Raw genomic sequence first — 21,363 nt, forward strand, 5'->3', positions numbered from 1 at the left:
AGTCACGTCTGACATGAAACTACCTACGTTATAGGTATATATTCGTGACACATAGATATGGGAGCTAGATCCTATGGGAGCTATGCCAAGACAGGCCGAAAATGACGTAACGGCCAGGAAAACACAGAACCCGGGAACATAACAGCGGGATTCTACTGTATCAAAGTGCAGCTGTATTCCTCTTTTAGTGTCCATATAAGAACAAGCATTGTTTCAAGAAGAGCTACACACTGTACTGTCAGTTTCACAACTGAGTGTGCACACCGTACAAGATCAGCAACCCATCATCAGTGCCACAGATTATCATTTTGGTAGGCTGGTTTCGTAACTGTGTCATTTGCTTTGTTAATTTCAGACTCCCATTGAAGGCAACAAAGACTTTTCCATTCTACGGTTCCATGCAGGACCCCCATATGAGGCAAGTCAAATCTTATTTTAACCTGTGGCCTGCTGCAATGCACTATGAGAATGCATACAGTGGAATCTCGTTGATACAATTCTGGATAATACATTTCTCGGATAATGCGTTTCTTTTTTTTTTTTTTCCCCGGTAGGAGCAATGTATTTTCATGCGTTTATTGCGATCGCATTTTCACCTGGAATTGGATAATAAGACTGCAGAGTGTGCTTTTATTGGCATTTCTAAAACTCATAGCTCTATATTCCCATGTAGTAGCTTGAATAACATTCCAACGACCCACGAAAAACGTGTTAAGCACCAGGCACACTGGAGGAAAAACGCATGCGGCGTGCTGCCAGCGGTACAACACTGGTGCGACAGTGCAGCCACGCCAACAGGTGGTGCACCACTGCTCAGTTAAATGAGGGAATGGCAGCTTCCTTTTTAACTTTCAAAACTTTCTTATGGACATTGAAAAGAAGAAATTTCTGTGCAAACTGACGAGCTATTTTAACGTTGCTAAATAAAAGTGCGTTGGTTGTGGTTCGGCTGGAGTCGAGTGATGCTGCTTATGCGGAGCAGTATTACTGAACTCCACACGAACCTTTGATATTGAGTTTGTCACCGAGTGGGCCTATTTTCATACTTTTTGGAGCAATTCGATACTTGGATGATGCATTTTATTTTCCGGTTCCTGTGAAGGTCATATCGAGACTCCAGTGTATTTATTCCGCATATCACTCTGAAGAACTACAGATAACTGCCATTTCCTGTTAACTCCATAATGGAACACTGTTGGACATTTGATTGAAGCAGAATTTCATCGAGTTAAGACATACCAAATGCACAATCTGAACAGATGTGTCAGTCAAGTTTATGAAAATAGATGCCAAGTGTTTTAATTAGATGCATTGCGTAGTTTTTCATGTTAACAAGAGGGTGCTATACAAATCTGCAAACTTCACTGGAGAGTAATGGCAATAAAATCATAACATACTTGTTTCATTTTTGATCAGCACTATTCACTAGTGCTTTTCTCTGTATCATTTTCTTTTTTACTTGTTTCATGTTAAGAAATTGTGTGTACATCTGCTGTTTGCTCTTGATAAAGGTCATGACATCCATGTTTTGTGGCACCATCTAAATCAGCCTGTTTGTTGTTGTCTTTTACAGGACATAGCCTTCAAGATTGTTAACCGTGAATGGGAGTACTCATACAAACGTGGATTTCGCTGCCAATTCCACAACAACATATTTCAGTTGTGGTTTCACTTCAAGCGTTATCGTTATCGACGATGATAGGCCACCACATCAGAATAATTTGCTTTTGTCCATAAAATTGTGTAAATATATTACGAACACTCGCCTGTCTCTCAGTGATCATGTAATAAACACAAAAATGTATTTTACTGTAAAGAGCTGTCTTCGTCACTAAAATTGAGTAGTGTTTTCAGGCGCCGCAAGGCAGGAATAGGTGTTAGTGGATTGGCTGTCACATGCTGCTTTTATAGCAGTCGCATGGAACTGAGGTCATGGTGGAGAGGATAATTAAAAATTATGCAGATCCTACGTACTGTGGGAATTGATATAAGCAGAGCATTTTGTGCTGTTTGTGTTCATTGATGATATTTGGCGGTCATGTTTACAGCATACGACAGTCGTGATGTGATGTTAAATGTTACCTTGCATGCACCACTTGTGTTTGTCTAGGTAGTACACACAGTGAGACGCGTTTGCTCAAGGCATTGTTGTGCGCTATTGTTCGTAGCCTGCGAGTACGTTAGCACTGGCATTGCCTCACACAGTGCATCGCATCGTGGCTGAAGTGGTGATTTGCTGGACGGCTGCTTGCACATTGGCCTCTTGACGCTGCGGTGCTTTAATGCGGTTTTGCATCTGCACGTCCTGCATCAGTTGTTTGCATGGACAAACTTTCACGGCGTTTATTTTTCAGAAATAGCATAAATGTGTCGTACACTACCTTCAATTAAAATTTTTACAGTTTGTCTGCAACTGTTGCTATGTCTAGTAGTGGCATTTCGTTTATTGAAGAGAACCCAGACGAAACATGCTTTCTGACAGCGCCTTTCCCTTCTCTCGCAATCCTCCTGTGTATGCAAGCTGCTACAAGTGAAGAGGGGCGAGGCTGTTATTCACCCATTTCATCACGCTGTTGGCTTCACATATTCTCTGTCTCCTCTTTCTATATCCCCTCTGGGCTGTTGCGCATGAGTACAGAGTTAAACACTGCAGCTTTTGCAATGCTTTTGTGGGGGCTCACGCGTAATTACAGTTGTCCAGAGGGCATTGTGGCGACACCTAGGGAACCCTCATTGAAGTCTCACTTCTCTACCCTGCCATGTACATAATACACGTTCTCAACCACTCCTCGACGTGGCGTGCAAGATAGCAACAACAGCAGCAGCGACGGCGGCAGCAGTGGAAAAGCTAAAAGAAAGCTTCGCTTTAAAATAAAGGTTAGCCTGCTGTTGCCATTCAGGATCAAACTTATGTTACTGCTGCAATATGAAGCTGGAAATTGGATGTACTAAGCTGAACTATCGCACAAGTTGCTCTCGGTAGTTGGTGCAGGGTTTCTAGCGTGCAAAATGCTGACATAAAGTGTGGTGACGTGTGCGCATATATTTTGAAGGCAACAGCAGACGCTTGCATGGCACAGCTTATGCTTGTAAGTCTAAAGCCTGTAACATGGAAGTTGTCTTACATATGATGCAGCAGACGACGGAGAAAGAAGTTGTGGAACAATAGAAGAAGATGGCCAAGGGGGAGCAGCAAGACGAAGTGAATATGAGGGATGAGAAGGTGTGGTTGCCAATTAGACGACCCAGGGAGTAAGAGTCGCACAAGTGTTCAAAAAATGAATCGGCAGCGATCAGGCGGCAAAGTCAGCTCTTCGCCATTGCACCGTTTTAGTGATCGTAAAGTGAAACAAATTTCCCCAAATGTTTTATGAAACACTTTCATAGATGTCTTCACACCTCTCAATCAGTCTGACCAGAGGAGCTACACTGAAGGGCAGAAGGTCATGTTTCTGTGTCATTTTCTCCAACTTCATCCGTGTCCTGACGAGAGTTGCCATGGTGACATCAAGCTGCGCACATGTCTCTTGGGCAGATGTGTTGTGAACTTCACTGCTGACAGACAGCTCACTATGACACTTCAAAAAATTATCCCAGTCAGAAAGCAACAGCTTGAGGTAACGCACAAAGTAAAGCAAGGCACAGGTTTCCTGGGACGTCAAAAAGTCAATCAAGGTGACGTGGTCATTTCCTAGTGAGCCAAGGAACTTCAGAAACATCCTGTGTGGATTTGCGATTGCTGTGGTTGCCGTCCAGATGGAAGGCCTGAAAAGCAGACACAATGTAATGAAACTGGTTAAGAAGTAGTACTACAGTAGTTTATTTTTGGCTACCGAACAGGACTAGAACAAAAATGATAACTGTCAGCTGAATTGTGATGCAAGGGATGGCACAAATGAAATAGACATGCGTGTCGTGTGTCTTGTTTCGTAATTCAGTTGAAAGATTATCACGACGATGTACCAACTGGTTCGGAATTCGATAGTGTAGCGGGTATGCAGTCAGAGGCAAAGTTACAGATTAACGTAAATATCCAAGAAAGTATACATTGTCAGCTAGCTTCATATAGTTTTTTTTGGACATGTTTATGAATTGAAAAACTAATAATTTTGCTTTCACATCTTGGCAGATGGTGTGAAACTTTGTGTTTATATCGTAATACAACACACTTCTGCTTTTATAAGTAAAAAAGAAAAAAAGGGAAAGACAGCAAGATGTGTGGTGCTTCTATCTGATTCATCTTCAGAAGCTGACAATATGTTTGACACGTTTTGCCTTGGAGGACTCGGTACAACTCATATGCTCTCCATGGCTTACATTATAGAGAGGAAAAAGAAACGAAAAGTGACTGTGCATTATTTGTATTTGAACTGGAACACTGTCCTTACTAATTTGCTCAGTACACTTCATAAACCAGCTTAACGTAGCCATTCAATGTAGTCAATTGACAGACTGCTTACTTGTGTAAATGTAAAAGCAGCTCACTAAGGAGGCACTCCATTAGCTGATCATCTTGCTCCAGGAACAACTGCACAAGACAGTCTGCATCAGGCACACTGGCTGCCACCCCTGTTTTTGACCGAAGCCAAGTAAGACCAGCTTCCAGGGCTTTTGGTAGGCCTTCCTGCATGCCTGCGTTTAACAGAGTCAAATTATCAAATCTAATCTATGGGATTTAATGTCCTGAAACTGCACCGTGTTAAGACGGACACCTCTGGAATAATTCAGACTACCTGGGACATTTAAGTGTGCACCGAAATTTAAGTGCAGGCACTTTTGTTGCATTCTGCCCCCATCGAAAGGCAGCAGCCGGGGGCAAGAATCAAACCTGCATTCCCATGTTCGGCAGCAGGAACACCATAGCCACTGAGCCACCACGGTGGGTCTAACTAAGGGCCACAGATATGGCAGGTCAGTTCTGCGGAGAACTGCAAGGTGGAGGAAAGTTCAGGAAACAAAGAGTTGTCATCCACCCATCAGTAGAATGAAGCTACAAATGAAACCTGTACAGGTTTCTCAGAAAGCAAGCTTCGCAGTCAGAGAAAAATTTGTTCTGGTCCAGTTATTGAATCCAGGCCTAATGCCTTTCCAGTGCAATCACTCCACTATCTAAACTAACCAGCAGGCTCAAGATTTCAGAGCAAGGCTTAATTAATTGACAGCTTGAAGCACAGAAAGACTGAACATGGCAAAACAATTATGTAAATCCACAAGGTGAAGGTTCAGGAGAGGGCAAAACCGTCGTACACCCATGAGTAGAAAAGAGCTACAGAGGAAACCCCTGTATGGGTTTCTTGGAAACAGCGTTGCAGTTTGATGATGACGAATTTTATTTCAACTGCAAAGCTTAATTTCTAAAAAACCTGCATGGGCTTCCTTTGTAGCTTAGCGCCTCTGACGAATAGATGACCACGTTACAGGGTCACAGATACATTGTAAATACCTTTCAGTATCTTTTTCACTTATTGCCTGTATATCAATGACATTCATACATGCCAGAAGTAGCACAGTTTGATGTTTAAAAAACTGGATATAGGGTATTTTAGATAAGCAAGGATAGTTGGAATTTATTGTAGATGCACATTAGCCACATAAAATGTGCAGGTAGTCAGAGTTACATTTGAAATTTGTGCGAAAATAGGGCAGTAACAAGGTAAAATGGCTACCTGCACATTTTATGTGCAGGTAGCCATTCACAGTCAGCCGATCCCGTTCATAGCACATGCGCGGTGTCGCTCTGACAAAGCGCAATAAGAAAATTAATAGCATAAGAAATGGCACTGCTAGAAAATTGCGACCTTGGATATGCTAATATAGTCACAAGAACTCGTCCAGCAATGAGATGCAGTTGCACAACTAGCCAAAAGTGGAAAAAAATAATGCGCACACAGAAACAAATTTCTGAATTTAAATCTCAGTTGTAATGGCGGTAAAAGCAGCATCAAGTATAGTAAATTTCGGTACTCACCTTGCATGAGACACGCTGTGGAAGACTTCATGAGGACAAGCATTGCCAGTCGAATCACCCTGCTGTCTCCCTGAGACAAGGCCAGGTTTTGCCTGACAAGGACCGAAAATGTTGCAGAAAGAGAGTGTTCACAAACATGACTTTGATTTCTATTGCTTATGAACAGTGCCACTGTGCATGCGTCAGTTGCCTGAGCTTCAATCACAGGGAAGAAGAACTCACTCTGGGTATTTGCAGCTAGGCTCCCTGCTGGTCCTGCAAAACCGCAAAATCCAGTTCGAAAGTGTAGCTGGTCAAGCCAGCCTCTATGCACAGCCTCAATGACTTGCTGTCCAATAAGAGGCACCCACGGTGGAACTTTGGAAAGCTTTGCTTCCTCAATGGCAGGCTGTAGACTCTGAAAATCAATTGACGTAAAATTGCCAAAGTGATTCTCTCCATTGCAAAAGATTTCTTTGCACTGTACCACTGATAAGCGAAAATGAAGGTTAAAGAAACTGCAAAATTATGAAGCCTTATTCTGCAGACGTGTGCATCCATGTAATGATATCATGCTGTATCATGCATACTGGTATGGCTGATACAGACTGTTGTGGATGCCATGACATTATCGAGCATCTGTTCTGCATATGTCCTCATTGCGACATGCAGTGCCTCTTTTTCTATACTCTTTTTCCAGCTGGACTCCTGAATGTGAAACCGTGACAAGATATGCCGCTGGCACAAGAAGCAATTTACATGCTACCACACCAGCCTGAGTGACCGCCTGTAGTCATCCTGTGCAACCTTCTCTCTGTGTGCAGTGTTCACTCTCCGCTCCTTTCTGTCACCTTTTCCATACCCTCATGTATAGTAAGTAGCAAGTGGATGTTCATTTGGCTGAGCTCCCAACCTTCCCTCATTTTACTGCAACTGCAGTTAAAGGCTCCAAATTGGGTTTGCTGTGTCTGTGCATCCATCTGTTTGTTTGTCCTTTATGTTGAACCAATGACTGCACATCAAACAGTCATCATCAAACCACTTCCTCATCCTGAGCTTATGAAAAATATAATTTTTGAAGAGTGTTTGTTGAATGAACGAAGAGTGCTTCTTTCTCCTGTCTCGTTTATGCATACTGGAGAGCCTATGGTAGGTTTCCATTTGCTTAAGACAGCTGGTAATGTTTAAGTGCAGCAAATAAATTTTAGATCTAGCCACGTGTACTGTAGTGGATAGCACGAAACAAAGGATGCATGGCACAGCAGCTGCTCTTCCTTACCCTGTCCAGTATTTCCAGCACTGTTCTTGCCACAAGCGGATCCTCTCCTGCAGACCACTGCACAAAATGCTGAGGTAGCAAGCCACCTAACACCTCCATACTGGGACGGCTCTGCACCAGTTTGAGCCACAGGCATAGTGTGGGGTACAAAGTGTCATGTGATGCTTCATTCTGAAGGCACGGCAACATGCTATGCAGGCACTTCTCGGCAGCAGACGAGATGCCGGAGGAGAAATCTGAAATTGAAGTACCGACCTTTAGTATTGGTGCATTACTGGCATCAGTGCAAAATGCGTGTACTCATAAAGGAAGTACAAAAAACGAAGGAACGGAAGAATGCCCTCCTGATGTAGTGGATGCAGAAAAACGCAACAGGGAAGTTTGCATCCCGCCGAGGAAATGGAGTTTCCTGCAAAATTTACTAAAGCAATCTCTGGTGCTGCGATCATTCAGCCACCATGGGAATGATGGGTAGCACACATATTGGTCTAATCTTCATGCTTGTGACTTCGGATGTTCTTGTGGTATTTATTTATTTATACATTAATCTGCCTTTAGCAACCTACATTTTCAAGCAACCATATTTTAATGCAATTAGCATTCTTTAGAATCTCACCCAGTTTTCGGGACGTCTGACCATGCCTACCTAACCTCTTTCACTCCAACTTGGGGTCACTGGGGCTATTAGGTAGAGCACCAGGCTGCTGTGCTCAGGGAACCAGGTTCGAAACCTACCTCTTTCATGCCAATTTCGGTCACTGAGTTTGTGACACTGGGTGTGTGCCGCTTTTCAACACTGAACCTCTTTAACGCCAATTTGGGTCACTACGTTCCACTCTTCAAGGACAAAAATAAATACCTTAGATTTCTGTGGTGTTGGGCAGAATTGAACCGGTGTCATATATACTGAGACAACCTTGTCTGAATATATGCACCGTCTAGTGGTGGCAGGGCAACTAGATGGTGCAGCATGTCCAGAGGGAATAGCGAGAGAGGAGTCCGGCTGAAGTACAAGCCCCATATGTAGCACGTTTCAGCGGTGCAAGTACAGTGTGTCGCTGCATTGCTTCAACGTTGACAGCCATCCTGAGATGGTCTCGGCCGAAAGTTTCTCTAAATGCATGAAAGCAGTACGACTCTGCACACCTACATGCATAATCATTGCTAACTGTTGCATTTCTAACGCAACATTTTGTTGAATGATCAACTGGCAAAATGTTGAGTAATCAGCTTGCAAAGTCACAAAGTTGTTTAAAGCGAGAAGCATGAAGTTTAGCAAATCCATGTACTATCCGTCAATCCAATGCTGGCTGAGCCTTCATGTTCCCATAGACGCTAGCGCCACATTTCAGTCTAGTAACTTTTGTAGAGAACTCTAAGGCTGGGGATACCTTTCCTGTTCCCTACTGTAAAGTTTTCCAGAAGTACCTCCAGACTTCGAATTTTTAATTCCCCCCATCACACTTCCACAGCACTTACAATGATGCCTCTGCAAGTGCACCATTAATGTGTAGGACTGTCTTTCATTTACTTTTCTCTCTCTCTTGCAAAGTAGCATCATAGTACTAATTATTCGATACTTTAAATGGAATGACACACAATGTTTCTAGCAATCTTTTTGGCCGCTTTGCTCACAGACAAGAGTGGAGGAAGATTTTAAAAACAAGTACAGTAACTCTCTCACGTCTAATGTTTTGTTCAGTGGCGTACCAACTATTTCTCGAGTGGGGGGGCAAACCGCAAAAAATCTGACCTCTCTTCTTCTCTCTCTGTCTTTCTCTCTCTCTCTCTCTATATATATATATATATATTGAGTCTCACAGAGGTCTCGGGTCCCGCCCAGTAGCAGCAGCACAGCGCACATAAACAATGTACATTTGCTACAAACAATATTAATAATTAAACAAACAATTGTACTTGGCATTTTAGTATGTATCCCTAATTTAGGTAATAGTATTGTCGAGGTTGTATGCAATGAAGTGCAATAAACATAATTTAGTTGCAATATTCACTATAAAAAATTACAGCAGATGTGTGCAACAACCCCATATCCAGCGAAGCTGTTTCTTTCGAACAGTTACAATAAAACTTTCAATTTCTTGTAATTATATCATATACATTAAAAAGCTGACCGTAAATGACTGTACCATTTGAAACTTTGCCCACGTGTAATCCTTTGGAGCACTTCTTGTTGGGAATTTTTTAACAGCCAGTAATTCATCAACACACATGTTACTTCGCCATAATATTTACCATGGTGTCCTCCCTCGCCCTCCTTACTCAATTTCCGCTAGATTTGATATCGCTTGAGTTCACAGTTCTACCAGAGCAACGGGATGAATTTTTTGTTCGCAAAAAACATTCTCAAAGTTCTGGATAGCTTGCATGCGTAATTTACTGCAAATGTCATAATTAGTCGCCTGTCCTTATAGTATACCTACATATTGTCCATAAAGTGCCCTTTATCTTCGTCAAATATAAACAAAATATTTTCATTAGTTCGCCGAGGACATCGCTGAAACAAAATCTGAATGTGTTGTGACGCCTTAAAATATAGGGACAGAATAACGACGGCTCAAAAATTATTTGCAACGCTTCTAGCAGAATCACGAACGTAAAACTTTTGTCGCACATTGCAATTACCATGTCCCCTCTCTCCATTCCACAAAATATAAAGCTGCTGTAACCTACAGCTATGTCGGGGCACTGGGAAGCATAGCTGACCGCTGGCATAGCACAGCCATAGCACACTTGAATAAGAATCTTTTTACAAATGCTGTGAATGAACCAGCCACATTTAACTTCGCACAGAGAGTTTCCATAGCATTTCACTAATTTTCGCTAAATTTGGTCTTGGTCGCATTTATAGTTCTGCCACGGCAGTGGGCTCAATCCTTCCCCGCTCGTTAGACACACTCATGACATTCTAGAGTGTTTGCATACGTAATTTATTGCGAAAGGCCCAATTACCCATCTACTCTGCACTTCACCTACACATCACCTGTTAACTTGTCTTTACAGTCACCAAACAAAACGAAGCTGCCTCCTTTAGTTCAGTGAGGACGCCAGGTGAGCCTAGTATATCATGCATGAAAAAGTAAAAATAAATAAAATATGAGGGTTCAAAATTTATTGGTATCGCTTCTAAATAAGCCAGAAACGTTAAAACTACGTGACACATTGCACTTAAAATCTGCCTATTCCTTCAAAGTATAGAATATCTGAAACCCACAGTTCTCTTGCGACATTTGGAAACCTAGCAGCAGCGTGATACTATCGAACAATTCGTTACACTTTTTTGAACCTCTTTTGATCAACATGCATTTACCATCGCAAATAAACTTGGCATATTGTTCCCCTTATATTCGCAAAATTTCACCTCAGTTGTAGTTGTAATTATGCCAGCGCAGCCGTCTAAGTTTTACACCGCTCGTAAAACGGACTACTAACACAATGGACGATTTGCATACATACTCTACTGGAAAATGCGCATTTAACCCACCCATCTGGAGCACTGCCTACAGATTACCCATATCAGCTGCTTAATTATCCCCAGATATGAACAAAATGCCCTGTTTAGGTCAGAGAGCTCGACACCGGAGAAACCAACTACGAATCTCACATGATGCACGAAAACACATGGGAAAACGAGAGTTTAGTAATTATCTGCAACACTTACAGTAAAAGCAGGAAAGTTAATGTTTTGCAACGCATTGCGCTCAAAATTATCTCTATTTTCACAGAATTTAAACTTTCTCTCATGCCGTTGCTTTAGGAGTGTGGGAAACATTTCGATTAGCGGCATTATGACTCCCTGGAACGCTCAAATGAATAATTTTCTACAAAGACTGTAATGAACCTACACAGGATAAACATTTATCGCTCGTCACTCAGAACATTTGTTCGTACTTCAAATAAATAAAAACACCATAACCCACATAGTTCACCAAAGATACCGGAGGAAAACAACTAAATGCCGTGTATAACGCATAAAAATTGGGAGAAAGAGACTATTCAGCAAGTGTTTTCGGAGCACATAAGCAACCTACACAGCGCACATTTTCGATATACACCACCAAAAAGTGGCCCTCATTTTTTTTTTTTTCAAAATATAAAACATCTGCCGTTCTTGCTCCTGCTGGGGTACAAGTAACAGTGTAGCTCTTATTTAGAAACAGCCTGAAAATGAAATCGACACGGTGAGAAGCGACCGCGTCAATTAGACCGTGCCTTTAGAAAAGAAAATTAATGTTCTATTGATGTTTAAATGGCTCTGCACGTTCGACTAAGGTCACTTTCCCAAACATATCTACAAAAGGTCGTGATTAGACAGTGAAACTCGACAGTTATGCCTGTAATAGGTTTGATTAGACTTTTTGATGGTGATAAGATACTGAGATACAACGCTATGTAGCATGTCTCCAGACAGAGATTAAATAGTTCCAGCATTTGAAAATACAACGATTTCATGCCGTATACTACACCAGTTGTTGAACGCGGCTGATTATAATACGTTATCCTGACCTCGCCCTCACCCACAGGTTAAATAAGCTGATTGTGTTTTCAAATACGGATATAGTGATCCCGAAACACTGGGCATGATGCAAGTAGCGCAAGCTGACATTTGTTAGTTCTGTAACTGCCCAGAGCCAGGCCTTCTCCGCAACGCAAGCGTGTATGGAGTATCCCGCGTGTAGTCCGCTACAGCACGTCCCGAGTAGACACAGAAGACAATCCTCGCTGCCCAAGCAGGGGATACGTAGTGAAGAAAAGCATTACTGACATGGCGACTCTATTACGAAAGAAAATTTAGCTTCAGCTGTAGTTTTGTTGGACTTTCCAGCTTGCTGCCGAAAGAGCCCGCTTTCAAAAGTGGGGGGGCAAATGGCATATTTTGCCCCCCCACTTTTGACAGTGGGGGGGCAAGTGCCCCCCTTGCCCCCCCGGTAGATACGCCTATGGTTTTGTTCAAGTGTGTTAATAGACTGCATGCAGACAGATGTGAAATATTCAATGGCTTCACACCCAGACTCTTGTACGCTGCTTCAATTACATGACTTAAGAATTAAAATGGATGAGACTTGTCATTGAACATGCCAACGATACCATCTAGATTGGCTGCTTGCATGGTAGACACTGCCGGTGCGGGACAGCTCATATCGGTTGCTTCTTCAGGGTGGCTGCTTCTGATATCTGCAGTCAACAGGAATGTGATCAGCTGGCAGAATCGTGTTTTCTCATTAACTGGAACTGTGCCCAGAATGTCGAGGCGCTTGTCAAGAGCACCAAAGAATGCTTCCTGTAGATCCTTGCTACATCTTGCCAAGGAGTTGAGCGTGAGCAGGCAGCAGTGGGCGACAAACTTGTCTGGAGACAGCAGCTGCAGACTTAACTGCACGACACAGATGCGACAAGACAATGTTGTATTTTTGAAGGCTACCAATGTTCAATTTTATAGAACTGTGAGCAACGGCGATGCTCGGTTCATTCATCATGTCCCGTTGTTTCGCAGCATGCTTAAAGAAAAGGAGAGGGAGCGAGTGAACGAGTGTTTCTGCGTATTTACTCTGCAACCATGCAACGCGCACGGGGTGTATTGACGCTATCTCACGGCACACACATCCTCAACTCCCTCCAATAAATTCTTCCGAAAATTCCAAGTAGGGTCACATTCCCTTTTTACTGTGTTTCTCTGGCAATTTTCGTGCCAATTTCTTTGCAAATGAAAACTTAACAAAACGGGAAAAGCATAAATACGCGACTGTTTGCCAGCGCAACTCTCCCCCCAAAAAACGTCACGAGAAGCCTTACCAAGTTTCCAAGGATTTCTTTTTGCACAAGAGTGGCCAATGCATCCTGGATGATTGGACATATCGCCTTCATTTGAGATGACTTCCGTAAGGTTTCTGACATCGCATACAAGACAGTCAACCCAAGCAGAGTCTCTTCCTGCAGTAGCTTGCCTCCTGTAAAGATGTTGACGATTGTGCCCGCGTAAGTATGACTGCTTTTATTTTGGATATAGACGTGCTTGAGTTGGTGATTACTACCTAGTAAGTCGACAAATCCATGGTCAACCAATGAATTCAGCTCTTGCTTTATTTCGCAAGCGCATCCCACTAATAGCCGTTCATGCACATTTTGAAACCGGACAGCCATGTCCACGGTGGCCATGTCTTAAGAGAATATTTTTGAATTCTCCATACGTGTTGTGAATTATTCAGCGCTAGGCGACAGAAGTTTCATTTACTGGCAGTTCCGAGAGCTTCACACTGTTCCGATAACTCCATGAACAATTCCCACTTTGACAGTTTAGACCACCGCGGTTTCGACTCATTTTCGACTGCTTCAACTTGCAAGACGTGGGCGCAGCCATATTTGTTTTCTGTTGTTGCCGGATCACTTGATCAACTATGCCAAGTACGGCGCTGGGAAAAAAAGCGAGGTTGGACTAAAGCCCCTCCGCCAGGAGGTTTAAAAAAATGTCACAGTTTCGCCCTAAGGGCGAAGCAATGAATGCGATAGCAACACAGCAATGTCATACGAAGTAAGGTGAGCGGCTTTGGTAGCAATATGAATTGTAGTAAACATGAGCTGATTAAGTAAGCAGGTGTGCTGCGGCGTAAGTAGACCCACATGAAGAGAGACTCGACGACCACGAGAAGGCGCGTGTGAAACGGTGGTGTTGATGAGAAGCGCTTCCCGTGGGCAGCGCTTGCAAAGGGACACACCTGCAGCGCTGCACTGCCGATCCGGGCAGCATTGCGTGTGTAGCGTGCGTTGGAAAATGTGGCCCGACTACATGCCCGACTATTACGAACTGAATGAACAAGCGTGGTGTGAGCGCGCACAAACACGAAGAGATCACACTGAATGACAGCAGACAACGACTGTCAAAACGCTGGCAGCAAGCATACGCCGCAGCGGGCGAAGGTACGTGCGGTCTATCGCTTCAACGGAAACTGAGCGGCGAATGCCGTGTGGAGATAAGAGACGGTGCGAGCGAGCGACGAGCGCGGTTGTTGGCAGAGAAGTGCGCCCCCCCCCCCCCCCCTTGCTCCCTCCGGCGCTGGCTTCCTGCTTCCTTGCTTGCGCGTGGGAGATTGAGTGCGTTCGCTCTCCGTGATAGCGCGCGTCCCCGCACGCTTCCTCTCGGGCATACGGCGCGCGGCGACGATTTTATCTATAGGGAACCTCACGGCGACGGCGACGACGACGGCGACGCCGACGGTAGAAATACGGTTCAACTGTCCATATAATTGCTATCGCAATAAAAATAAACTGCTGGAGGGGAAATGATGTCCCGAAGGTGAAGCCACACCGCAGCCACGAAGTGAAATCTGTTCTGTTTCTGCGATTGTCGCGTATGTTTATTTCTTTCGCTTTTTTTTTTTCGATTAGCCAAGCGTTGAAGTCCCCAACGAGGACAAATGGAGTACTTCTATGGTACTCCGATTCAAACCAAGTTAATGAATCAACTATGAACTCTTTTGCGGTCTTTACCGCTAGACCGGGAGCCAAGCAGACGCCGAGCGGCGTCCATCTTGCGAAGAGCGCGCGGCGCAAACAGCAGCTTCTTATTACCAGTAGATATGAAGCCAAGGTGCAGGAGGGGCAACCCTCCTGCACCTCTGAAATGGAGCCTTGTCGGGTGATTTGGCTCTGTTATTGTAATGCTAGATTAATTAGAAAATAAAAGTTGGTTGTTCCCTACGAAAATACTAACTTCTTCTGAGTATTGGTGACGTTGTCCCCAATAAAATTTGCCAGAATGTTCAGATAGCCCACTAAAACCAGTAACATAGAGGCATACACCTAGATAAGTATCTGTCTGCTAAAATGAGCCTGCTATCTGTCTGGTAAATCTGTTCAGTAGTGTTCGCGAAAAGCGCTTTTTCACCATAAGCTAGTGATTTAACGTGCACCTCCTAAGAGGGCTGCGGTGTGGCTTCACCTTCGGGACATCATTTCCCCTCCAGCAGTTTATTTTTTAAACCTCCTTGCACTTCCGTAACGTTTTGTGCCGACCACCCGCTTCTTCTCGCGCCTGCGAGAGAGAAACAATGGTATTACTAAATAAGTGCATCACTGTTTTGATGATCCAAATATAATCTCACTATCAGGGAGGGAGCAGTCTACCTAGCTAACTGGAGCAGTATTTTTTTATTTGGGGTGTTGCTACGCTGCGCTCCGCAACACCCCAACGACCGCCGCTTCGCGTCGGCGCCCGGCACCACGGCTTCCGCCGTGGCACCGGGGCACAAACGCGAGCAGTATCCGCTTGTTTACACCACCACAGTTCACCGAGATCAAAAGCCGTCATGCCACACCACCACTACTGCAAGGATTTCCGCCACTAGAACAAACGCTACAATAATAAAGCGCGGCCGGCGTGGCCCAGACACCGCCAGACATTCAACGCGCTCTAAACGATTCACTCCCTACGCACGTAGGAGATGCGCTCGGCAAGATCGCTGCGCCCGGTCCCGGAGATAAGAGAGCCACGCTCAGTAACTAGCAGCCGACGAGCGGCAGCGCAGACCAGTGCCTCAAAAGTCCCTAAGCGATTATGTCCCTAGGCACCTAGGAGCTCCACGATTGCCATGACAGCACGTGTTAAGCGGAAGTAACGTGACCCGCCGTGCCACGCCCCGCGCTATACTTACTAGCAATTGTAAAGTTGCCTCCCGGTGGTCCTTACCTTTGGTGCTACCGAACTGGGTTTTAGCCACAGGAACGTTCGTGATGCCCTCTAGAATTTTCTGCGTGAGACAAAAATAATTCAATGCTAAAATCTTCCGTTTCATTTTTCTTTTGTATTCTGCAATGTGTAGATACTATATTACATAAGTTTTATTTCACGCAAGTTCAAATTACCAGTTTTTATTGAAATCCTATTCCTCAAAATTATCATTTCTTTCTTTTTTTTTTTTAACCCTTGCATCGCCCGATTCATGGCCGATCCTCCAAAGTGGGTTGCGCCAGGTAATTGAGGAACAGCAACAAAAATGCCGGCTACCTGCCACTCAGGTAGTCAGGAAAATTCGCCACTGGAAGACTGGAAGGCCTCCTTTTGTCAGAGGTCAGGCTGCTTCTGCCTTTGATTTGACTTTTGAAAGCTCCAGCCTCTCCTTTTCCGCCTGGTCGACTGTTAATTATGCCACAAATAGCGACCACTTGCTGTCCATTTTTGATACTATACAGGGTGTCCCAGCTATCACCAGGGTCCTTCAATACTGAAGGACCCTGCTATCACGCAGCACGATTTAAAAAAAGAGGAACAGCGTTACGCGAAGCAAACCTAGTGCGTATTGTTTCCAGTTCAGTGGAGTAGCCGCCAGTAATTTTTTCGTTGCTGAGGTTTCATTAGCTAATTGTAATTAATTATCTAACTCGAGAAGTACTGCCCTAATTATCAAAGTGTCAATGAGAAAATTGTAAAGCAACATGAAAAACTACCGACTGGTCGCTCGAGGCACTGTGCGTGTATTCGCGGGCTTCTTTCACGCTCGGGAAAAACATTTTTATGTGGCACGTACTGAGCAAATAACGTGTAGTTGCCTCGATCTTTACCAGACACAGCAGTACTTCTCGAGTTAGATAATTAATTACAATTAGCTAATGAAACCTCAGCAACGAAAAAATTACTGCGGCTACTCCACTGCACTGGAAACAATACACTAGGTTTGTCGCGTAACGCCGTTCGTCTTTTTTTAAATCGTGCTGCGTGATAGCTGGGACACCCTGTATATCCAGTAACCTCCTCAGTTTCTAATGTGCGTGCTTTCATAAATCACAGTAAATTTCAAAATTCCTTGAGATACTCATTGGCTTTCCTGTGTGATGCAAGTTTTAAATCGAAAACATTGAGCATTCGTTCTGTTGTAAAAAAAAATTCCCTTGAAAGATCTGAACTTGTGGCACCATCAGTTACAAAGAATTCTCCTTGGTGGAATGACGATTGTTCGCGTTACTACCCAACTTCCATTAATGGACTATAATTTCTGATACCTTTAGACGAAACATTTCACCAAGCTGCATGTAAGACTTCGCGAAAATGATTCCGTGGTCAATCTCCATGTCCGAATAAGGGATTCATTGGAGGTAATCGCTAGAAGGTTAGAACGTCGCTTTTCTCCCCAACTTCCATTACCTGATAGATTTCACCAACTGATGAAGACTTCGCGGAAATCTCCATGTCCGAATTATCGGATGATTTACCTCGCTTTCCATCAGCGGCTCCTGCTCCGGGCCAATGGAATCACTTCGGCCATCTTGAAAATTTTATATAAAGAATTGCAAGATTATTTATTAGACATCATCAATTATTCCGTTAGAAGGGCATGGCTTCTGTTGGTGTGGAATATTGCCAAGGTGATACCATTGCTTAAAAAAATCCGGGTGGTGGTCATGTGTTACAATATTAGGCCCATCGCGGTAACGTTAAATTTCGTAAAATTCATCGAAAGAGGTATAAATATTTGCGTGATAAATTTGTTAATGAGCGATTGATCCTGAGTCTCAAACTAATTGGTTTGAGATCATAGTGCTTAATATGGCCGGCTTATATTTACCTTGAAAGCCGTATATTCAATTGACGCGGCGCCAAAGGCAATATGCGGCTTTGATCACTCTAGACATCTCAAAAGCATATGACAGTGTTGAGCAAGGTGATATTGCTCAATCAGCTTCGATACGTTAACTTCTCAAAATATACTTTCAAGCATGAATTGCAAAATTTTTAAGGAGCAGAGAATTTATTGCTTCCAAAGCGGCATTTCTTTGGCTAGGTACGCGCAGGCAAGGGGCGTTCCGCAAGGGGCAGTGCGTTCTCCAGTCTTATTTAATATACCAATGAGCTACATCCCATGTCATGAGGATTTACATACTTACGTGTATGTTGATGACATAGCATTTCTTTCATCGGCAAATGACACCCAAAAGTTTTCTAAATTATACAGACACACTTGTCTGTTACAGACTGGTGGCTTGATGCAATGCATCGCTGTCTCGAAGTCAACAAATGCTCTGTGCTCGCATCCCCATTGAAGGACCCCATATATATTGCACTTTATTATCATCTAGATATCATTCTACAAGTAGAGACTACCAAGTATCTTGGCGTGATATATGACTGCTCTCTGTCTTGGAAGGCACACATTGACTGTATTACTGCACAGGGTGTTCGAGCGGTTGGTTTGCTGCGTAGCCAGAACAAGTCGATCAGGAATGTGAAGTAACACGCTATTATCAATCTACTGCACGTATGTTCGCCCGGTATTGGAATTTGGCAGAAAAAAGAAATGAAAGACACCGTAATTCTGTAAACTGCGCCTAATATGGCCCGTTTAAACGGGATAGAAATAATATTGACATACGTACGAGATTACGAGTATTATATGAAATGCCATTTTGGAACGTATCGCTCTTGCGTGATTAAAGCTTCTGCGAAACTAATTTGGAACCGTCGTAACAGCTTTACATGAACTGTAAGTTTACGTGGTGATATTGTCTGATTTCAATGCTATATATATATATATATATATATATATATATATATATATATATATGTCAGAAAATATTTACAGATACCTGATAAAACTTTTTTTTGTTGTTGTTGTCGGAATTGTAGAGTTATATCATGTCGATGTTCGTTCCTGTTTTTCTTTCTTGCCAAAATTTATGCTTTTGCCAATATTCATGGTTAAAGCAAAATTTTGCTCCTAACAGGCATTTAACTTCTTCCGTTTAAGTGTATTATATAATTTATTAACAACAGTTCAGCCGCTGTCCAATGAGAGCATTTCTGCGTTTCACAAATGTTGTATACGCAGAGTACGAGCCAAAGCTTCGCGGAGTCTCGAGGCTAGCAAATCCGTGCCGCCGCCGATTACCCAGCGGTTAAAGTCAGCTTGGCATACATTTTATTGCAATAGGCAATTTGATGGGCACTCTACAGCGTCTTTTGTTTACCTTATCCCACTATTTAAAGTACGAGAAAGGCTTCAATAAAAATTTTTGTCTTAACTGTTGTTAAAAATACGTTAAAATTGCTAATCTCACCAATAGTAATAAGTAGCATTTGAAATGCTGAATTATGGAAAGATTTGACTTTTATGTAGCTGTGTGCGTGGCCTATGGAATGAACTAGGATAAATGTAATGCTCTGCATATTAGGGAAGTAATCTCTGAAAATCTAAAGTAAGCAAAAACATTACCTGCTTTGACCAAATTTTTGTAAAATATTAGCTGTGATGTGAAGAATATTACACTGATTTTCTTTCTATCCTAGTTCATTTTATGCATCTATATGTGAGCAGTGAGTGTACAAAATTTCATTTCCAAATGTTTATTCAGAAAAAAAAGTTATTATTTGCGTAAGATAATGTGGAGCAAAATCTTGTTTTGATAAAAGCAAGAATAGAGTAAATAAACAACAAACATTCTTCAAGCGTCGGGCATCCCCCTTGTGGCCGTCTCCAGAGCTTTTAAAAACATATTAATTGTGCAACCAAGTATAAGAATATTAGTTAACATTACAGACATCAAAGAATAACAAATAGCGAGAACAATATTCATGCATAAGGAAACATACTGACATCACAATACCAGGGTAAGGTTATAAAAACTCGCTCTACCTCTAAAACCAATCAAGGTTGGATGGTAATCTTTTGAAACATGTTTCTGAATGTGGTCTCACACCTTAAAAAAGTGCAATACATTATTAAGGATAACTATCTAAAAGTGGTTCAATTTCGCTATTTCAACTTGTCCGTGTCCGATCTCACATTGTGCTCGGCTCTGGTGCTTCAGTTCCTCAGATATACAGTATTTATAGTTGTGCTCTCTCATTACCATACTTACCCGGGCGTGTATCCGCGACTAAACTAAACTTAGAGGTATACGACCTTCCAAACGAATGCCACCTTCTCTGTAACTGAGTATAACAGAGATAGCCTCGAGGTGTCACTGAAAATACTTGTGAGGTATACATAGCTTTTGCTTACACTTATGCAAATTTGGCCATGGGGTGCAAATGGCGCACACTCATTCCTTTTTGTAATGCTGTGTTTCTGATTTCTGGGCACTATATACTATTTACCTAAAGACACCGTACATAGCTTTAGCTTCATTCGCCGTTGTTGCTCGGTTGCCAGTGGCGTCTTGCTGCTGTGCAGGAGGTCACGGATTTGATTTCCTGCTGCGACGACTGCATTCCAATGAGGGCCGAATGCGAAGAATTTGTAGTGGCCCGTTGACAATGTTCAGGCGGTGAAAATAATCCGGAGTTCTCTCATCGCTACACGTGTTGGGACGTTAACTTCAATAAATAAATAAATAAATAAATAAATAAATAAATAAATAAATAAATAAATAAATAAATAAATAAATAAATAAATAAATAAATAAATAAATAAATAAATAAATAAATAAATAAATAAATAAGTAAATAAATAAATAAATAAATAAATAAATTAATTAATTAAATAAATATTATTTAAAAAAGCTTCCTGCCTAATGTCCTCTGTATGGATGCCGTGCGCTGTACGCTACCTCGAGCTGCTGAGCTCGAAGTCGCGGGTTCGATCCAGGCCGCAGTGCACTGTAAAATAATTTACACCCTTAAAAGTAAAAAAAGGGTGTAAATGTGTCTGTAACTCACACCCTTAGGGTGTTATTTATATAAATGCCATCCTGAGGCTTAGTGTGAGTTATACACACATTTACACCCTTTTTCACTTTTAAGGGTGTAAATTATTTTACTGTGTGGCCGCATTTCGACGGGGGCGAAATGCGAAAATGCTCTTGTGCTTCGATTTAAGTGTACGTTAAGGAATCCCAGCTGGTCAAAATTAATCCGGTAATCAAATCGTGGTTTTGGCACGTAAAACCCCAGAATTTGTTCATTCAAAATTAATCCGGTGTCCCCCACTATACGATGTGCCTCTTAATGAGATAGTAGATCTGGCGCGCAACACTCCTGAAGTTTTGTTCCATGGTGACCAGCATAAATTTCGGCCATGATGGCGCCGTTATCACCACGCAGCGTACCGAAAATACGGGGGAAACACGCTCCCGGGAGGAACAGGAGCACTCAGAACTACTTGGCGAGTGCTCTCGTATGAACTTTCGCCGA

The 21,363-nt window shown here is 42.8% G+C and overlaps 2 protein-coding genes across 2 annotated transcripts in view; one reads left to right on the forward strand and one right to left on the reverse strand.

Moving 5' to 3' along the window:
- Positions 1-1,816, forward strand: part of LOC119446667 (cactin) — a 33,262-nt gene extending 31,446 nt beyond the window's left edge. Inside the window, exons 18-19 of the mRNA XM_037711160.2 lie at positions 356-418; positions 1,574-1,816. Coding sequence (XP_037567088.1) covers positions 356-418; positions 1,574-1,699 — 189 coding nt within the window. The 3' untranslated portion in view covers positions 1,700-1,816. The remainder of the gene's footprint in view (positions 1-355; positions 419-1,573) is intronic.
- Positions 1,817-3,350: 1,534 nt separating this feature from the next.
- Positions 3,351-13,615, reverse strand: LOC119445218 (uncharacterized). The gene is made up of 8 exons (XM_037709539.2): positions 13,277-13,615; positions 13,038-13,192; positions 12,333-12,618; positions 7,227-7,462; positions 6,159-6,365; positions 5,969-6,038; positions 4,461-4,632; positions 3,351-3,765 (listed from the first exon to the last, which is right to left on the reverse strand). Exons 1-8 carry the CDS (start codon positions 13,398-13,400, stop codon positions 3,369-3,371), a joined length of 1,647 nt encoding a protein of 548 aa, XP_037565467.1. The 5' UTR covers positions 13,401-13,615; the 3' UTR covers positions 3,351-3,368.
- Positions 13,616-21,363: the final 7,748 nt, after the last annotated feature.

The sequence above is a fragment of the Dermacentor silvarum genome, chromosome 3 (assembly GCF_013339745.2).
Source record: "Dermacentor silvarum isolate Dsil-2018 chromosome 3, BIME_Dsil_1.4, whole genome shotgun sequence".
Taxonomy (NCBI): domain Eukaryota; kingdom Metazoa; phylum Arthropoda; class Arachnida; order Ixodida; family Ixodidae; genus Dermacentor; species Dermacentor silvarum.

Excerpts from the sequence above, each read along its gene's own strand:
- LOC119445218 (XM_037709539.2), bottom strand. The coding sequence starts at position 13,400 with ATGGCCACCGTGGACATGGCTGTCCGGTTTCAAAATGTGCATGAACGG. Across the intron at positions 12,619-13,037 it reads AAGAAATCCTTGGAAACTTG|TTAAGTCTGCAGCTGCTGTC; the intron begins GTAAGGCTTCTC and ends TGTGTCGTGCAG. Across the intron at positions 4,633-5,968 it reads CACAGCGTGTCTCATGCAAG|GCATGCAGGAAGGCCTACCA; the intron begins GTGAGTACCGAA and ends TGTTAAACGCAG.